Raw genomic sequence first — 15,514 nt, 5'->3', positions numbered from 1 at the left:
GGACGTGGTGCAGAAGAGTTTTTCCAAGAGTGGGCGGTGGGACTGTGTAAGGTTTGAGAGGTGGAGGCAGAGCTGGGGTGGTGCCTGGGCGGTGTCTCAAGGGGGCCCCAAATGTTTTGTCAGTATGGGGCCCTGAAATTCCTAGTGCCACCCTGTGAGGGGGGCCCACTACTGGTTCCCCACCAATCACTGGAATTTGACTGTCCCTGTCATCCTCATAGCTCCTGAATAGCGTGCCGTGGCTTAATACTCATAATATTATGTGTTGGATAAATGTCTTGTGTGCATTGTATGCGCGCACATTCATTGGCATTTACTGTGCTGTCCTACTACAAACTCTTTAAACCTTTGAAGAAAGCATTCTTGTTATTACAATCCTGGAAATTAATCAAAAAATTTGGCTTCTTATTTGGATGGACTATTTGAGATCGTTGAACTTTTCTGCGGATATTTTATATATTTCTGGCAAAACACAAATCAAGCTATTGCTTGTTCAGGAAATCAGTGATACAGTTCAGTCATTTCTCAAGAAATGAACCTGTTTGTTTTGTCCTTCCTTGAACAGGTGCTTTGATCAACTAGTTGTGTAATGTGAAATTGTGTGCCAAAGAAAGCAAGAATTTAGCTGTTTGAGAACTATTCCTAACTTTAATTTCAGTATTGCTGGTCTCATGTATTATTCTGGACTACTGCTGGTTTAGACTCTTGCTACTTAAAGGGTTTGTCCATTAAATGTTATATCGCCTATCTGCAGGACAGATGATAAATGTATGACGGTTGAAACACCCACCCATGATTCCAAAAAAAGGGGGCCTAAAGCCTGTATGAATGTGCATTAATGCGCATGTGCGAAAATTGCTCCATTAACTGTCTATTAAAGGTTGTCAACTACTAGGACAACCCCTTCTTAAACTAAATGTTCGGCGTCGATTAAAAAAACCAAAAAACAAACCTATACTCACCTCCAGTGCCGGCACCATTCCAGCGGTGTTGGCGTTCGCAGTTCTGGGGCTGTGATGTGGTGGAATGACACGTGGTGCCCATTGCCCAATCAGCGCTGGCATCACTGTCCCCACCTCCTGTATATAGGAACATGAATTTCTCTTGTGGAAACTCTGTCTGGAAAGATGCACCTCATGTCTGTCTCCGCAGGTAAGCCACAGGAGTCTGTAGACGAATAGTGAAAATTGTATTTCTTGAAATCCAGTTCACTGTGCTATAATAGCTTGATGCTGTGGGTTGGACACTGCATAAGCACAGTGTCCAACCCGCAGTGTTTACTGATTGTGTGCACATACATTGTTAGGGTATCAACTTTAATGGCAGAGTCTTCTCCGCAGAACGGATGATAATAGGACATGCTCTGAGTCTCATGCATCGGAGACACAGGTCTGTTTTTAAAACTGATGTACATGTACATATGGATCAATGAAACTCTATGGGTCAGTGTGCTGTCTGAGAAAAAAAGGGAGCACTAGGACGTATCACACAGATGAGTATTTTACCTCAGTATTTGTAAGCCAAAACCAGGAGTGGGACAATCAGAGGAAAAGTATAATACTTCCCCCAAAAATTATGGAATCACCAGCCTTGGAGGATGTTCATTCAGTTGTTTAATTTTGTAGAAAAAAAGCAGATCACAGACATGGCACAAAACTAAAGTCATTTCAAATGGCAACTTTCTGGCTTTAAGAAACACTAAAAGAAATCAAGAACAAAAAATGTGGTAGTCAGTAATGGTTACTTTTTTTAACCAAGCATAGGAAAAAATTATGGAGTCTCTCAATTCTGAGGAAAAAAATTATGGAATCATGAAAGACAAACAAACAAAAAACACCCCAAAACATCACTAGTATTTTGTTGCACCACCTCTGGCTTTTATAACAGCTTGCAGTCTCTGAGGCATGGACTTAATGAGTGTCAAACAGTACTCTTCATCAATCTGGCTCCAACTTTCTCTGATTGCTGTTGCCAGATCAGCTTTGCAGGTTGGAGCCTTGTCATGGACCATTTTCTTCAACTTCCACCAAAGATTTTCAATTGGATTGAGGTCCGGACTATTTGCAGGCCATGACATTGACCTTATGTGTCTTTTTTCAAGGAATGTTTTCAGTTTTTGCTCTATGGCAGGATGCATTATCATCTTGAAAAATGATTTCATTATCCCCGAACATCCTTTCAATTGATGGGATAAGAAAAGTGTCCAAAATATCAACATAAACTTGTGCATTTATTGAAGATGTAATGACAGCCATCTCCCCAGTGCCTTTACCTGACATGCAGCCTCATATCATCAATTACTGTGGAAATTTGCATGTTCACTTCAGGCAGTCATCTTTATAAATCTCATTGGAATGACACCAAGCAAAAGTTCCAGCATCATCACCTTGCCCAATGCAGATTTGCAATTCATCACTGAATGACTTTCATGCAGTCATCCACAGTGCACGATTGCTTTTCCTTAGCCCATTGTAACCTTGTTTTTTTTTCTGTTTAGGTGTTAATGATGGCTTTCGTTTAGCTTTTCTGTATGTAAGTCTCATTTCCTTTAGGCGGTTTCTTACAGTTCGGTCACAGACATTGACTCCAGTTTCCATCCGTTCATTCCTCATTTGTTTTGTTGTGCATTTTCTGTTTTGGAGACATATTGCTTTAAGTTTCCGGTCTTGACGCTTTGATGTCTTCCTTGGTCTACCAGTATGTTTGCCTTTAACAATCTTCCCATGTTGTTTGTATTTGATCCAGATTTTAGACACAGCTGACTGTGAACAACCAACCTCTTTTGCAACATTGCGTGATGATTTACCCTTTTTTAAGAGTTTGATAATCCTCTCCTTTGTTTCAATTGACATCTCTCATGTTGGAACCATGATTCATGTCAGTCCACTTGGTACAACAGCTCTCCAAGGTGTGATCACTCCTTTTTAGATGCAGACTAACGAGCACATCTAATTTGATGCAGGTGTTAGTTTTGGGAATGAAATTTCACATTTCCATAATTGTTTCCTCAGAACTGAGTGATTCCATAATTTTCCCCCTATGCTTGGTTTAAACAAATAACCATTACCGACTACCACATTTTTTTTGTTATTAAATACTTTTAGGGTTTCTTAAAGCCAGAAAGTTGCCATTTGAAATGACTTTAGTTTTGTTCCATGTCTGTGATCTACTTTTTTTCTACAAAATTAAACAACTGAATGAACATCCTCCATGGCCGGTGATTCCATAATTCCACGTCGCCACTTCTGTATTTATCACCCACTCCTGATTTTGGCTTACACATACTGATGCAAAATACTGACCAAATACTGAAAGTGTGAAAGTGGCCTAAGTCCTATAAACAGATAATAGAGAAAATCCAATGAAAAGAACATTGAAATGAGTTTATAGTATTGCATTTTTGATGGATTCCTAGAAAGCAAAGAATAGCTTTCAGTTCACCCTGGAGGCAACAATTTTCACCAATCTGCTACTGGAATGCTACATTTTGACTTTCCGTATATTGTACAGTAAAGTTACCCCATGACTAGTGTTGAGCGATACCGTCCGATACTTGAAAGTATCGGTATCGGAAAGTATCGGCCGATACCGGCAAAGTATCGGATCCAATCCGATACCGATACCCGATACCAATACAAGTCAATGGGACTCAAGTATCGGACGGTATTCCTGATGGTTCCCAGGGTCTGAAGGAGAGGAAACTCTCCTTCAGGCCCTGGGAACCATATTAATGTGTAAAAGAAAGAATTAAAATAAAAAATATTGCTATACTCACCTCTCCGAGGGAACCGGCAGCGTTGTTTGCTTAAAATTCGCGCTTTTCTTTCCTTACGTGAAGTCCCGGCTTTGTGATTGGTTGCGTCGCAGTCACATGGGCGACGCAACCAATCACAGCAAGCCGTGACGTAATTTCAGGTCCTTAAGGATTTTAAAATTACGTCCCGGCTTTGTGATTGGTTGCGTCGCAGTCACATGGGCGACGCAACCAATCACAGCAAGCCGTGACGTAATTTCAGGCCCTTAAGGATTTTAAAATTACGTCCCGGCTTTGTGATTGGTTGCGTCGCAGTCACATGGGCGACGCAACCAATCACAAGCCGTGACGTCACGGGAGGCTGGACAAGCGCGCATTTTAAAATGCGCGCGTGTCCAGCCTCCCGTGACGTCACGGCTTGTGATTGGTTGCGTCGCCCATGTGACTGCGACGCAACCAATCACAAAGCCGGGACGTAATTTTAAAATCCTTAAGGACCTGAAATTACGTCACGGCTTGCTGTGATTGGTTGCGTCGCCCATGTGACTGCGACGCAACCAATCACAAGCCGGGACTTCACGTAAAGGAAAGAAAAGCGCAAATTTTAAACAAAGAACGCTGCCGCTTCCCTCGGTAAGGTGCAGGCTGCGTCGGAGAGGTGAGTATAGCAATATTTTTTATTTTAATTCTCTCTTTTACACATTTTTACATTAATGTTGTTTCGATACCGATACCCGATACCACAAAAGTATCGGATCTCGGTATCGGAATTCCGATACCCGCAAGTATCGGCCGGTACCCGATACTTGCGGTATCGGAATGCTCAACACTACCCATGACGCTCCACATTTATTACACCTACAAATCTGTGTTCAAAAATATTTGCCACATTTCAGTGTTATTCTGTAGGGCTGAATAACCCAGTCTACATGAAGATGTGAGCACATTCCTTCATGTGCTTCGGAAACATTCAGCAAGGGTTCCTGTGATCTTCCAGCTTCTTATCTCTCTAGTTAGGAGTTTGCATCACCATGACATTGATGTGATTCCTGCACTGTCCGCAAAGTTCAGGTCAGCCACTGTATATTTATGCAGACCTCCCAGAACAGTACCACACTTCTATTGTCTATAATTTCTATTATAATTGTAAAATAATGAAAAGGGCATGGTTTTATTTTTAAACTGCAGCTAAATAATTATTTAAAGATGTTGTCCACTACTGTATCAGTGATACCCTATCCTCAGAATAGGTCTTCAATGTCTGATTGGTCGGTGTCCGACAGACAGCACTCCCTCTAATCAGCTGTCAATAGTGTCGGCGGTGGGACCACCAGCTAGAACGGCTCAATTGCAGAGCTGCTCTGTCTTCTGATGGTAATGGGGTACTGCACATCTGCCTCCTATTCAAATCAATTAAGGGTAGGTCATCAATGATAAAGTAGTGGATAACCTCTTTAATTTTGTTTCAATATCTACATTTTTGTCACATTTGAACTGTATATTTTTTATATGCATTTTATAGGGTAGGTTCTATTTTTCTACCACATATGGTATTGAAATAATAAGAAAATAAGAAAAGATGTACAGATCTGAAGGGAAGGTATACTGGGTGTTGCATACTTGTCTCATGCAATTGCCCTGAGTTGCCTGTACATGCTACTTTCTACTAAAGGTCCTTCACTGCCCTGCAGCTGGTCATTGCCTTCTCATTCCTTACATTCTGAAATCTCACCTGTTGCATCTCACTTTTAATTGCTCAGCTTAAGCTTTCTGTCTGTAATTTGCCAAGGGTAATTATAGGAAAATTTGAACTTGGGGAAAAAACAAATTGTAAATGTCCCGTTTCACCTTTTTGAAACAACATTGTGTTGCGCACATGCTAAGAATTTGTCCCATGTTCCTCTCTTGCGGAAGAGACCAATAATGGCTGCACTGCTTAATCCTGCCTAATTGTATATTCTAGGAAAAGTGCTATTCTTATAAGTACCAACAATAAACTATTACAGCACTGTAATTCAATAAATTGCAAATTTTATTTAAATATTAAGATACAATTAATCACAATGAGAACAACATAAAAAGGGCGTAAAATCTAAGAAGACCACAATGCAGTCCCTAGCGGTGCGCAGACTAGTGAGTGTGTACGAAGAGATTACTTACCAGAGGGTTGCTGTACAAACGATGTTAGGTTGGGAAACCCGATAGATACTCATAGAAATCACATAAGAAATTAATCACTAAAAATAATAATAACTAAATAAATTGGCTTACTAAACAGACATTGTAAGATTAGTGGAGTGGCGTGAGATGGTTAGACACATAATCCAAAACCCTAGTAGGTCAATTATGAAGAGAAGAGTCAATTTTAAGTACATCTTTAGATAACGTGTAACCATCACATTCATTCATAGACTAACCAAGCAATGTGAATCATAACAACATGAATGATAAAATATTGCTGCAGGGACCAGGGAAGGAAACCTTTTGCATCAATTATATATCCAATATTTCATTCCCGCTTGGGTTGACTAATGGGGAATCCCATGTTTTCTTAACATGATGCTCCTCGCCCACTTTATGTTGTTATTTCTATTGGATGAAATAAGTATTTTGGCCCCGATTCATCAAAACCAGCATTTTACATGCCAGTCTTCATGAGCAGTGTGCTGGAATAACATGCGCCAAATTCATTAAGAGGTGTGCACCTGTTAAGGAATTTGGTGCATCCTTCAGGTGCCATGTACCAGTGTAAGATGTGTACTACTGTTGCAATTTACGAACCTTTGTGGCATAAATTATAATGAATTTGCTGACCGTTCATGGTCACACCTCTTCTGGTAAAGCTATGCCCACTGTTAAGAAAGTTGTCTGAGCTGTCTGGGACTAGGCGTTAGTATGGCAAAAGTCACAAAAGTTTTTTCTTTTGTTCTACCACAAGTTGATTACAAATATTGCTCCATTTCCAACTATTTTACACTAGAATACTGACAAGTCACTCGGGTGCTAACCGAGTGACTTCAGCGTGCTCGAATAATATGTTCAAGTCCCCACAGCTACATGTCTCGTGGCTGTTTGACAGCCACAACAGATGCAGGGATAGCCTAACAAACAGACAATCCCTGCATGTGTTGCAGCTGTCAAACAGCCACTAGAACATATTTGTCGAGCACACCAAAGACACTCAGTTAGCACCTTATCCGAGAACATTCGCTCATCACTAATGCTGATGAAAACTGCTGAATTGAGACCTAATAATAATAATAATAATTTTTATTTATATAGCGTTTGGTAAGAGGGAGACCAATCAGAAGAGAGTTGCAGTAGTCCAGATGGGAATGAATAGGAGCGACAGTAAGAGTCTTAGCTAGTGTTGAGCATTCCGATACCGCAAGTATCGGAATTCCGATACCGAGATCCGATACTTTTGTGGTATCGGGAATCGGAATCGGAAGTTCCCAGTGTATGGTTCCCAGGGTCTGAAGGAGAGGAAACTCTCCTTCAGGCCTTGGGATCCATATCCATGTAAAAAATAAAGAATTAAAATAAAAAATAGGGATATACTCACCCTCTGACGCGCCCTGGTAGTAACCGGCAGCCAGCTTTGCTTAAAAGGAGCGCGTTCAGCACCTTCCATGACGTCACGGCTTCTGATTGGTCGCGTGCCGCTCATGTGACCGCCACGCGACCAATCACAAGCCGCGACGTCATCCCTCAGGTCCTAAATTCCCTTCTAGGAATTTAGGACCTGAGGGATGATGTCACGGCTTCTGATTGGTCGCGTGGCGGTCACATGAGCGGCACGCGACCAATCAGAAGCCGTGACGTCATGGAAGGTACTGAACGCGCTCATTTTAAGCAGAGAAGGCTGCCGGTTCACAGCGGTAAGGTCCAGGCTGCGTCGGAGAGGTGAGTATATCAATATTTTTTATTTTAATTCTTTATTTTACACATTCGTATGGATCCCAGGGCCTGAAGGAGAGTTTCCTCTCCTTCAGACCCTGGGAACCATCAGGGATACCTTCCGATACTTGAGTCCCATTGACTTGTATTGGTATCGGGTATCGGTATCGGCGAGATCCGATACTTTGCCGGTATCGGCCGATACTTTCCGATACCGATACTTTCAAGTATCGGACGGTATCGCTCAACACTAGTTAGCAGTTTCAACGGTGAGAAAAGGTCGGATTCTGGAGATGTTTTTAAGATGCAGGTGACAAGAGTGAGTGAGTGATCGGATATAGGGAGTAAAGGAAAGTTCAGTGTCAAATATGACCCCAAGACAGCGGGCATGCTGCTTGAGAGTTATGGTTGAACCCTCCAGGGTAATTTCGATTTTGGGTAGAGTGAGGTTAGTAGAAGGGAGAAACACAAGAAGTTCCGTTTTGGAGAGATTTAGTTTCAGGCAGAGGGAGGACATGATGTTAGAGACAGCAGACAGACAATCCTTGGTATTTTGAATTAGGGTAGGGGTACTGTCGGGTTGAAGAAGTGTATAATTGGGTGTCATCAGCATAGAGATGATACTGGAACCCAAATCTGCTGATTGTCCAATAGGGGCCGTGTAAAGAGAGAGAAGAGGAGGGGGCCTGGGACTGAGCCTTGCGGAACCCCGATAGTAAGGGGACGAGGAGAGGAAGAGGAGCCAGCAAAAGATACAGTGAAGGAGCGGTCAGAGAGGTAGGAGGAGAACCAGGAGAGGGCTGTGTCCATGAGGCCTATAGAGCGGAGCATAGTGAGGAGGAGCTGGTGATCCACAGTGTCAAATGCGGCAGAGAGATCCAGGAGAATCAGCAGAGAGCAATGACCTTTGAATTTAGCTGTTATTAGATCATTAAAGACTTTAGTGAGGGCAGTTTCAGTGGAGTGTAAAGAGCGGAAACCAGATTGTAAGGGGTCAAGAAGAGAGTTATCCGAGAGATAGCGGATTAGACAGGAATGGACCAAGCGTTCCAGGAGTTTAGAGATGAAGGAAAGGTTAGACACAGGTCTGTAGTTAGCAGTGCAGTTCTGGTCCAGGGATGGCTTTTTAAGTAAAAGGGTTATGATGGCATGTTTAAATGAGGAGGGAAAGATACCTGAAGAAAGTGAGTGGTGACCACTGGTGAGAGAGACTGCGGGATATGTGAAGGAATGGGGTCACTGTTGCAGGTTGTAGGTCGAGCAGAAGCGAAGAGCTTGGAAACTTCTTCTGAAACAGGCTCAAAGATGTCTAGTGAGCTTGAGGTGCGGCAGGGAAGGGGATCCAGGCAGTGAGGAGATTGCACTGAGATATTCTGATGGATGTGGTTGATTTTTTCTAAGAAATAAGTGGCCAGATCCTCACCGCTGAGGTTGGTGATGGGGGCCTGTACATTAGGTTTCAGGAGGGAGTTTAAGGTTTCAAAAAGTCGTTTTGGGTTGTTGGATAGTGAGGTGATGAGGGTGGTGAAGTAGGATTGTTTGGCCAGATAAAGGGCAGAGTTATAGGTTTTGAGCATGAACTTATAGTGGATGAAGTCTTCTGCTAAGAAAGATTTTCTCCACTGCCACTCTGCACACCTTGAGCAACGCTGAAGAAAGCGTGTTTGCATAGTGTGCCAGGGCTGCCGTTGTCTGTGTCCGGTCTTTCTGCGTGTAGAAGGTGCTGCTTCATCTAGGGCATTCTTCAGTATATTATTGAAGTGTGACAATGCTAAGTCTGGACAGGAGAGGGAGGAGATGGGGGCTAAAGATGTGTGGAGAATGGAGATTGTCCACAAGCTGCTGGGTACGTGTATTCCGATAAGTGTGGTATGTGGGGGTGTCCCGGGTGAGGAGAGAATTCTTCACCTGGCCTTTTTGTATTTTATCTATGTATTGTAAAAGAACAAAGTTTAGTGAAATTTCCATTACATGTACGGATTCAAGAAAGTAAAATTATATGTGACCGTCTTGTCATTCATCTCTTTACAGGAAACTTCAACAGTAATATCCAAGGATGAAGCTGATTCTGCTGTCTCTAGTTTTCCTGGTTTTAGGGGAGGTCAGCAATGTCACTTCCTCTAGGTCTCGTACAAAGCGTGAGCTGGCCCCAGGACTTCACCGCCTTGGTATGAGAGATGCAGGGGGCTCATATTGCCAGCAGAGAGAATCGTGTTGCCCCGGCAGAGATGATGCCTGCACTGTGCCGTATTTGGATACTATCTGCTACTGCGATCTGTTCTGCAACAGAACTGTGTCAGATTGCTGTCCGGACTTCTGGAGATTCTGCTTGGGTGTTAGCCCCCCAAACATTCTGAAAGGTGAATGACTCAACCAGACTATATTTGTTATATGTTGTGGCACATCACTCGGATATGACATTACATTATGATTCATAGCAGTCCAGAAAGCCTACAAACTCATCCAACACTCCATGCACACTCATGCAGGGGCCTAGTGCTTCCACCAGCTGAGCTGAGCACCTTGCATGACCCAAACTCCCACCAGTCAGCAGGACATGGAGGTTATGGAAAAGATATATATTAAAAAAAAAATTCTGTTCCATTCATAAGAGAAAGTACAGCACATTGTTTCCATTTTATTTTGTTGGAATTGAGCTATAATCTAATCTCAAAAAAAGTAGTCAATTCATTTGTATAGGAATTCTGACTACCATTACACTGACAGCTATCGAGATCGATAGCGAACGTGCTTGGATAAAGTATTATCTGAGCACGCTCGGGTGCTAACCGAGTGTCTTCGGCGTGCTCGGAAAATAAGACTGTTGCTGCATGTCTCGCGGCTGTTCGACAGCTGCAACACATGCAGGGATTGCCTAACAAACAGGACATCTCTGCAGGTGTTGTGGCTGTCTAACAGCTGCGAGACATGCAGTCGCGGGGACTCAATCATATTTTTCGAGCACACTGAAGACACTCTTTTAGCACCCGAGCATGATCACTCACCACTAATGGATACAAATCACACCTGAGGATATGCCATAAATGTATGACATTGAAATGTATGGGTCTCTTTATGGTCCTTTTTAAACTGACAGCAGATGGACAAGACTAATTACCGAACATTAACTATGGAAGCTTAACCATAAAGAACAAAGACTGCCTGCTATTGTATTAAAGTGTGAAAACAATCCTTCGGGATTATGAATTCTTGAGCCAGGCATGTACATGCATGCAAGCTGTGAAAGTATAATAACTGACCATGTCAAAGACACCGAGTCAGGAATGACGATATTAATGGACGTCTCCCCATGTCTACACTTGCATTCCTCTTTTAATTGTTATTTGCTGAGTGCGAACCTGTCAAAACTCTTACGCTAGTGCATTAGTCTCCTGCGTCTCCTGCATTGCTGACCCTTTAGACTTGACCAGGACCGATTCATTATACTGTTCATTAATATTAATGGCTCCACTATGGCAAATATGGGGATTAAAATGTGAAGGCCTTGTTCACACAGTGCAGTTTTTTAAGGCAAACCAACAGTAAATACAAAAAAATATGCTCAGCATTAGTCTTTCTTTAGAATCCAGTCTGTTCTGTGTAAATCTGGCCTAAGGAGGATTCTGAAGTTATGTAAATAATTCAATGTATAAAGAAAATCTGTGCAACTATGAAATTACTCCTTGTTTCCACTACTCGTAAGATTCTGTTCCATTCACCAGGCTTGGTACCTATCATCTGTTCCCATGATAAGTATCAGAAAGTAGAAATGTGTATATGGCTTTATTTATGATAAAGAGCATATCTTAATGTCTCCTTTAAATCAAGCCCTGGCTATACATCATGTCCTCAGCTGGCAGCTATCTCTCCCGACTCCCCCATATTTATTAATAGTTGGCTCAGCCAAGCATTACTGCTTCCTTTATGGAAGGAAAGGAGAAAGCGCTATTTGGCAGTAGCTTTTCTGTTTACAGGACAAAAGGATCAAACATGTTGACCCTTATCCCCCTTGACTTAATCTGTTGATAGTCAGGAGGCTCCACATATACATTAGATGGTTGGCCGATCACACCGTAAATCAACACACAAAATTCAGTGTGTGCTGTTGTTTACTTACACTGAAGGTTTTATTACAAGAACATTATCAATGCTGTGACTAGCTGTCATGTGAACACTGGTCGGACCACACACCCTCCTGTGATAAGCAGCTTACTGTCAATAGACTATGTAAATTCAGAGCCTGGTGTGGGTGGGGTTAGCTTTCTCAGCTCTGCTTCATTTTACATCCAAAAACTCTGATTCTATAACAACTGCCGCACCCAGTGACCTAAGTGATACATCTTTGGATTCAGGGTCTCTTTTCCTACACTATGTTGCTCTCAGATGAGGTAGCAAAAACATTATGACAGATTCCCTTTAAGGGCTACACAGTGACCATGGTCCCCAGGCATGAAGGTTGCGATGTAGCAATGTGACATTACCTCTAAATGATTGAAATTGAATTACGGTACTTGGCAATATATCTAAAAAGCCCCACCATAAAAAAATAGAAAAATCAGGAGAAATCATTTTAGGGATTATTTGATTGAAACACGAACAGTAATAAATATAAACTAAAAAGAAAAACTAAATAAAAATAGTTTTTCTCTATATTCGTCGCAAAAACATAACACAATTACACAGTAATTTGTGTACCCAAAACAGTGCTAAAAAATACGATCAATTCCACATAAATCAAAGCCTCATCAATATTTTTTACCCCAGTACTTATAAGGCTATGTGCGGATTTTGCTGCGGATCCGCAGCAGTTTTCCATGCGTTGGACAGTACCATGTAAACCTATGGAAAACAAAATCTGCAGTGCACATGCTGCGGAAAAAAACTAGCGGAAATGCAGCGGTGTTTATTCCGCAGCATGTCAATTCTTCGTGCAGATTCTGCAGCGGTTTACACCTGATCCATAATAGGAATCTGCAGGTGTAAAACCGCAGGTGGAATCCATACAAATACCACAGTAAATCCGCGGGTAATCCGCAGTGTGGTTTACCTGTGGATTTTGCAAAACCAGTGCGGAAACATGCGCACACCAATCCGCAACGTGCGCACATAGCCTTAGCCAAAACCAGGAGTGGAACAATCAGAGGAAAAGTATAATAGATACATGTCACCACTTCTGTATTTATCACCCACTCCTGGTTCATCAAAATGGTTCACGATGATTAAGGGAAAATGTAAAGAGATGCCTTTTTACTTTTGTTACTGCTTTTTGGAGTTAAGTCACATGTTAGTCTGAGGGCTCGCTCACATGAGCGTATACATTGGACGAGTGCTATCCGTTTTGTTTTGTTTTTATCAGATAGCACTCAAACCAATGTTTTCCAATGGGGCAGCGCTGATGCACAATTTGTCACTGACAGAATCTGTCAGTGGAAAGAAATTGCAGCATGTTTCTATTTAACTTTGAAATCAAATGAGTCTATGGGTGCGTGGAAAACATCGAACTGCTCTCGAATGTCATCTGAGTGCAGTCCGATTTCCGCAGACTCATAAAATGGAGAAGATGGAGAAATTTTGTTCTCCATCTTCTCTTCAGTGTGCTCATCTGAGAGAATCAGATCACCCTATACTGACACTTTGGTCAATCTCTGATCAGAGTTTGATCAGAGAGTCCATTGCATAATTGTCCTGTCTGTCTGGTTATAGTCAGAAAAAAATCTACAAAAATACTCCAGGAGGGCAGTAGAGTACGTTTCATAGAGTTGCACGTGATGAATGAGACAAAACCATCTAGAATTTTCTAACTACACCCACAATAACAAACAAAAAATGGAGAGGGTTGTAAACAGCTTAAAAAACCATCATAAAGGCACAAAACTGATAATAAATTAGCTGAAAAATGAAAACAAAACAAAAAAATTTAAAAACACTCAAAAAATGGGCAAATTCAGTGATGAATCAGCAGCTTGGCTTTTAAATTGTCTTCTATTCTTATTATTATCTTATCTATTTCTAGTATTTACAGCTTATTTAGGGAAAGATAGTTTTCTGCCACCAGTAGTAAAACCAATTACATTGTCAAAAGTTTTAAAATGCTTGGTTAAGCTGAATAAAGGTAATTTACATTTTGGTTACATGTGCAGGTTTTAGAAAGGACATTGCATAAATTCTTCCCCATGATGTAGAACAGAACAAAAAAAAATGTGAGCTTCAGAAGCCTTTCATGTACAGGAGAAATAGATTTTCATTCCATTTAAAGGTGTATTCACAGACCTTTTAAAACAGCTAATACCATAGCAGATGTGCAGTGCCCCAGGGTCCTGGTCGTTGCAGTGATATCATTCTCCTCTAGGGGGAGTGGTGTTACGTTTGGAGGCAAAGAAGGACAACTGCATCCAAGTATCACAAACATGCAACACATTTCACACTCCAGGCCACCAGGGGGAGCTCTGCTCCTATTTATTAGGTCACTCCCCACACTTAGGTAAAACTGGTGACCTGTAGCGAAAGTGAGTTGCTGGCTGAGCTTCGCTTAGGTAGTTGCTCCCTGACAGGGGTGGGATCCTGTCAGAGATCGAGGAAGAGGGACACGGAGCTGTGCATGGCCTGAGAGCTGCAGCTTCCAGAAAGAGACACTGAAGGAGAACTGTATTGCAGAGAGGGTGAAAGAAGTCGTAGCAAAGGAGTGGATACCAGATGGAGCCCAGCCCTACACAGGCTGCCTCCTTCTGAGGCGCAGGATCCCGGTAGCCGGAACACCGAGGGAGCAACAACCCTCTATGCCTTGCTCCAGAGACCGGCAGGACAGCTAATTTCATGTTACCTGCTCGTCCCATACCCAGGAGGCAAGGTGGCACCCCTTAGAGGCTGGGGCATGATAGAGTCCCTATAAAACGCATCAAGCCACCGGTCATACGGGTTTGTCCTATCCGGGGAACAGAGAGAGAGAGACATAACATCCATAACATCTGTGAGGACCTTATGAGAAGCTTAGCAGTAAGGTACTACAACACCAAGGCGCTAGAGGAAGGCTACTGATTTCCACCTGGACAAGGGAACTCTGGACTTGCCTCCAAACCGGCCGGACTCTGCCTGCCCTGTGGTCTGTGCTTTGGACTGTGGATGCTGAAGCCTTCAGTAAAAGGTAAAGAGACTGCAACCTTGTGTCCTCATTCTTCACTGCGCCTCACACCATCCACCATCTACATACTGGGAAGCCCTGGGGACATACTTCACCTGTGGGAAGGTATACCATCTAGCTGCCATAACATCACCCCAACGGACCACTTAAAGCAGCGTCGGTCACCCTGACCGAATACCACAGGTGGCGTCACGAACATTATCCCTTTAAAGACCTTTCCCTTTTGCACGGACGTCCCAGGGCCATGGACCGGGTCAGCCACCGTGACATCCCCCTGTGAACCGAAGGACCCGGTACCGAGTACCCCACGGCCCCATGGGGGCGCTCCAGATGCTGCAGCCAAAACAAGCTCCATTAAAAATAGTAATTCACCTCAGGGTATGTTCACACTGAGTTTTCTGAGCGGAAACTCCCTACTCAAACCTTGTGGGTTTTGAACTCCTCATGGTTTTTGGAGTTTCTGCAACAGAAACTCCTACAGAAATAAAGCTCAGTGTGAACACACCCTAAGGGCTCATACTCACTTGCAAGAAACTTGGATGAGTCTCGCATGTTAATACCCGGAGCTGCTGCCGGCACTCAGATTGGGGCATGCGGCCGCATAGGAATACATGCAGCCACACGCTCCGCTCCTGAGTGCCGGGTGCAGTGCCGGGTATCGCCGTGTGAGACTCATCCGAGCTTCTCGCAAGTGAGTATGAGCCCTAAAGGGGAAAATAGCA

The 15,514-nt window shown here is 42.8% G+C and overlaps 1 protein-coding gene across 1 annotated transcript in view; it reads left to right on the top strand.

Moving 5' to 3' along the window:
* Positions 1-15,514, top strand: part of TINAGL1 (tubulointerstitial nephritis antigen like 1) — a 69,933-nt gene that overhangs the window by 13,341 nt on the left and 41,078 nt on the right. The window contains exon 2 of the mRNA XM_077296055.1: positions 9,686-10,014. Coding sequence (XP_077152170.1) covers positions 9,711-10,014 — 304 coding nt within the window. The 5' untranslated portion in view covers positions 9,686-9,710. The remainder of the gene's footprint in view (positions 1-9,685; positions 10,015-15,514) is intronic.

The sequence above is a fragment of the Ranitomeya variabilis genome, chromosome 3 (genome assembly GCF_051348905.1).
Source record: "Ranitomeya variabilis isolate aRanVar5 chromosome 3, aRanVar5.hap1, whole genome shotgun sequence".
Classification (NCBI taxonomy): Eukaryota; Metazoa; Chordata; class Amphibia; order Anura; family Dendrobatidae; genus Ranitomeya; species Ranitomeya variabilis.
Note: the sequence above shows the minus strand (reverse complement) of the source record. Positions and strands in the feature narration are given on the sequence as shown.